The sequence below is a fragment of the Herpailurus yagouaroundi genome, unplaced genomic scaffold (assembly GCF_014898765.1).
Source record: "Herpailurus yagouaroundi ecotype Mexico unplaced genomic scaffold, PumYag 215, whole genome shotgun sequence".
Classification (NCBI taxonomy): Eukaryota; Metazoa; Chordata; class Mammalia; order Carnivora; family Felidae; genus Herpailurus; species Herpailurus yagouaroundi.
In genome coordinates this window covers 1,531,150-1,536,204 of record NW_024412446.1, presented here as the reverse complement: position 1 = coordinate 1,536,204, position 5,055 = coordinate 1,531,150, and the positions used below count along the sequence as shown (strand labels likewise).

Here is a 5,055-nt window from a genome sequence, read left to right as displayed (position 1 = left end):
CCTGGCTGAAGTCGGACGCTTAACCGACTGCAGCCAGGTCACGATCTCGCGGTCCGTGAGTTTGAGCCCCGCGTCAGGCTCTGGGCTGATGGCTCAGAGCCTGGAGCCTGTTTCCGATTCTGTGTCTCCCTCTCTCTCTGCCCCTCCCCCGTTCATGCTCTGTCTCTCTCTGTCCCAAAAATAAATAAACGTTGAAAAAAAAATTTAAAAAAAAAAATTAAAAAAAAAAAAAAGCCCTATCTCTAGCGCCAGCACTGTTTCCTAGCTCCCAACCCCCCTTCTCACACTCCGTGCTGGACATTGCCACAGGGTTTTTGTGCTGCCACCTTGGCTCTTTCCTCTTTAAACAGCTCTTCCTTGAGACTTCGGGGGGGCTCCACACTTCTCCAGCCATCTGGGTCAAAACCTTCATGTCACCCTTAACCCCCCTGTCATCCTTGCTCCTGACCTTACATCACCTGGCGGGGCTTGCCAACTCGGCCCTTGTCTCCTTCCCTTCCCTTCATGTCCCGTTCAGCCTCAGTACCGCTCGTGTGGATGAGCATAACAGCTTCTTATCTGGACCTGACTTTCCAGCTCACTTCACACTCGATCTGATGCTTTGGCGTAATTGTGCTGACACACTCAAGGTCCCAGCGCTTTCCTACACAGGGATGCTGCATCAACCAAAGGAGAGTCTTGGCGACATTCGCTCTGCCTAGTGTACCCAGTCCCTCAGGCTTTTCTCAAACAGCACCTTTTGCAGCAAACTTGTCCCTTCTTCCAACCCCAAGGTGGGATGTGCTCCTGCTCTCCTTTTGTAATGTTTTTATTCACGGTTGCTCTAGTCATTTTGCATCTGTCTTTGCCTCGGATTAGACTGAGTCCCATGAGGGCAGCGATGGTGCTTTATTAATCTCTAGCTGCCCATAACAGGTGCTCAAAGAAGGATTGTTTTCTTTTGAAAAATATTTGCCTTCAGAAATAAAATTAGTAGTGCTAAATATTACCACTGACTTCAAAGGATGCACCAGAACTAAAGGCAATGCTGAATACCTACAGCTTTGCAAGTGTCCCAGGAGTTTTTGGATTAAAAAACTTCACCGTTATGTAGGAAAGTTCTTGATTGCCCCATTTGCGTTCTTTAAGTCTCTATTATCTTAAATCTCTTTTTTTTTTTAACTTTATGTATTTATGTTGAGAGAGAGAGAGAAGGTACAAGTGGGGGAGGGGCAGAGAGAGAGGGAGAGAGAGAATCCCAAGCAGGCTTTGCACGGTCAGCACAGAGCCTGATGTGGTGCTCGAACTTACGAACTGTGATATCATGACTGGAGCCGAGATCAAGAGTCAGACACTTAACTGAATGAGCCACCCAGGCGCCCCTCATCTTAAATTTCAAAAGCAACTATTGACCTTTCTATAGTAGAAAGAGGAGGCTCCAAAGACAGTCTCTATCCCTCACTTACTTTGCAACGTTGGGCAAGTCCCCAAACCTCCCTGGGTCTCAGTTTCATTGTCTGAAACATGGAGAAAATTATGCATACCTAACAGAGTTGTTACCATGAAATTGAGAGAGAACACACAAAAACATTTGATACACAGCAGGCACTTCTAGGTAGTAGGGATTAATTTTTTTAAAATGTATTAGTTTTCATTTAAAAGAAAATCTCGGGGCGCCTGGGTGGCTCAGTCGGTTGAACGTCTGACTTCAGCCCAGGTCATGATCTCGCCATCTGTGAGTTCGAGCCCTGCGTCGGGCTCTGTGCTGACAGCTCAGAGCCCGGAGCCTGTTTCAGATTCTGTGTCTCCCTCTCTCTCTGACCCTGCCCTGTTCATGCTCTGTCTCTCTCTGTCTCAAAAATAAACATTAAAAAAATTTTTTTTTAATTTAAAAAAAGGAAAATCTCATGTCATTATTTCTTCACCAACTGATAATTTTTTTAAAAATACACTCTAACTAGGATCCTGACCTCTGACCTCTCCTTCCTAGATCCTCTGAGGTTGTAGGTGGACTTGATTGGGTGTGAGATATGGGGGAATGTGGGGTTCTTAATTGGAGAGGGATGGCCACATTGATCTTTTCTCCACGCAGGAACATTGTAGATCACGTTAAAGTAAAAGTCACGTCTCTAAGGATCAGAGACCTGATCCAGGGCATCAGAGTGGGGAGGACTCCCTGGGGACCCCTTGTCTAATTCTGTGTGATAGCAGAGGGGGGTCTGAAGCCTCAGAGGGAGGAGCTATGGCTATTTGGGCAGCTGGAGGATGGGTGGGAGCGGATAGGGCATCCTCTTAGAGGGCTCCTGTGGGGGACTGGCTGTGGGACAAAAGGTGTCCCTTCCTCACCCCCCACTCCCCCCAGAGGGTCCACAGGGCTAAGACTCACACGACTGCTGGCATGGAACACTTGCTGCTGGTGTAGAAATACTCCTGGAGGTGGGTGAGCGGCAGTGGGTGGGAGAGGTAGGCAAAGCAGCAGGGGGTGGTGTCCGAGGCATCTGGGAGGAGAAAGAAAGGAGACCCTTGTGTTCATTGCTGTTGCACATGGGGTATTGTGCTGGGTAGGTTATCTTGGATAGACTTTTACCCTCCTTTGGCTGAAACAGGCTCGGAGAGCTACGGTCACTTGGCCATGGGCACATAGTAGCAGAGTGGGGATTCCAACAGAGAACTGAGAAGATCTCTGCAATCCCTTATCTAATCCTTGAGTCTTGCTTGGACCCCTCCCTCTGCACCATAACCCCCTGCCTTCAGTTCTGCGGACATGCTGGGCTTCCTCCTGGCTTGTCTTGGGAACTATGCCTTATTCTTGCCCTCCTGGGATCCTCAATGGATTCACAAGTTGCTTTCTTTGAGAGCTACGGTGGGGTAGAGGGAGGTTTCCAAAACTCACACTTCATGGCTCAGCCTCAACCCCTAAGAGGGGCCTGAACATATGTATTGCATCCTGGGAGCTTCTGGCTGAGGCATGGTAAAAAGGGCTCTGAACAGAGAAGGAGTTTTTCTTGGTCTGTTAATTCAGGATGACCCTGGAAAGGGTCAGTTGCCATTTCCCAGTAGAGTAGGAATGTTTAAGGGCCAGGTAGAACTGGATTTGAACACCAGTTTCCCCACTTCCTAGCTGTGTGACCTCAGGCAAGTTACTTAACTCCTCTGGGCCTCTGTTTCCCCATCTGTAAGTCAAGCTCAGCCACTCAAACAGTAGCCTCAAATATTAAATGATGTGGTATATAGAACAATCAGCCTAATAATTGATCCGTACCAGATTTTTAAAAAATCCTCTCCCAAGTCCCACTTGTTCCATTTATGAAATGGGGACAATATGACTGTCCCAGGAAGGTTTTACTAATGCTTAGAAGTTTCTTAGAAACCCTACTGGTGATAGGCATGAGTTAGCTGTGTTTTGAGGTCAGTTTAGGCTACCTCTGACTGCTTATACCTCTGGCATCAGTCCACACTCAGCACCCGAAGGTCTTGGATGTAGACCTTGAGGACAGAAAAGTTGAGCAGAGGGTCCCTGCCATGAAGTGGCTTAGAGATCTATCAGGGACAATAGATCCTTTACTGTGTAAAGCTGTATATAGGAATGTAAATCATAGGGTTCAGACAGCATAAATACTGCAGTTGAAAAAAGGGCAAAGTCTGGGCCAATCTGAAGGTCTGGCCCCCGGGGCTGCAGTGGTCAGGACTTGACTTACATGGGGATGCAGAAGCAGGAGCGCAGAAAGCGGCAGTGAGGAGGACTGCAAAGGCAGCTGTGGAGACCTTCATGGTTCCTTCTGGGTGGAGGCTGCGGGAGATCCACCTGCTGTCTCAGAATCCTCTGCAAGGATTCTCTGCAGCTCAGACTGGCCCTTTATAGTCAGGCCAGTAGAGGGGGCACCACCCCACGGGGAGTTTCCAAAACAGTAGCCACACACTGGTTGATATCATAAGTGAAATTGCACAAAACGGAAAAGAAAACTGAAATAGGCTCCGGAAATTTGAGGCTCGCTCTCTCTTCTCCTCACTGTCTCTGATCCAGAGTGAGCTCATCGGTTCCTCCAGTACCACCCTCCAGGGCAAACCTCCATTTGCCGTCCAGAAGAGCTAGTATAGGCATTTGTGGTGGAAAACCTCTTTCTTTGATGGCATCCTCAGCTTCCTCTTCTAGGGTAGGGAGCCTCATCAGAGGTCAGGACACTGCTTCCTTGGGGTCAGAAGAGGGCAGTTAGGACGGATTTGAAACAACTGGGTGTTTATTTGGTTGCTTTCAAAGTTAATTGCTCTTGCATTACAGACCTGTATTTCCCCTCTCATCCATGGAAGGGTGTTATTTATAAAGTGCTTGATTGGGAAGGGGAGGGTTCTCTGACATATAGCCCCAAAGGAAGCTAGCCACTATTCTAAAGGCTTTACAGGTGTCAACTCATTTACTCTCATTGTGCCCATTTCCCCCATTTTACAGATGAAGACATTCATCTGTAAATTCTGGGATCCCATCTCGTTCCTAAGGTCTTCTTCGGTACAAAAGTTACAGAATTTGAAAGCTGCAGAGGACCCTAGGGATTATTTCTTCCATGTTCTTCAATTGCAGAGGGGAGGAGAAGTAACTTGCTAAGAACACACAGCCAATGAACGATGGTTCCAGAACCTGGGTGCCCTGGTTCCTGCTTCAGTGCTTTGCCTACTCAGTACTGAAAATCTTACGTGAAAATCTTAGTGGTTGGGGGGGGGGGCATTCTTGAACTGAATCCATGAAGTGGTCTTGATTAGAGACAGGGTCCTTACTCCATTCCAAAGACTTGGGTAGAGTAAATCTTCATCAATTCCTAATTTGGATAATTCAGAATAGTGACAAGTTGACATCTGAATTATCTAAGAGAAAATTGTCTATAAACAATGACAAAAGCAAACACATTTTAAAAAAGTGTAACTTAAGAAATACAACCTTCTAGAATGTTTTCTTGATAGCTCTTGTGACATATGTAACTTGGTATCTGAGGGTGACTGAATCACCCAAAAGGGAACGACCTTACCTCGTTTCTTCTTCACAGTGACTTTGAGGAAGGGTGGTTATTCTCATTTTATGGAAGA

General features: G+C 47.0%; 1 protein-coding gene across 1 annotated transcript in view; it reads right to left on the bottom strand.

The window, feature by feature from the left end:
* CCL5 (C-C motif chemokine ligand 5) overlaps positions 1-3,826 on the bottom strand; it is a 7,424-nt gene extending 3,598 nt beyond the window's left edge. Inside the window, exons 1-2 of the mRNA XM_040455180.1 lie at positions 3,678-3,826; positions 2,366-2,477 (exon numbers count right to left, since the gene is read on the bottom strand). Of these exons, the coding sequence (XP_040311114.1) occupies positions 2,366-2,477; positions 3,678-3,750 (185 nt within the window). The 5' untranslated portion in view covers positions 3,751-3,826. The remainder of the gene's footprint in view (positions 1-2,365; positions 2,478-3,677) is intronic.
* Between the last annotated feature and the right edge of the window lie 1,229 nt (positions 3,827-5,055).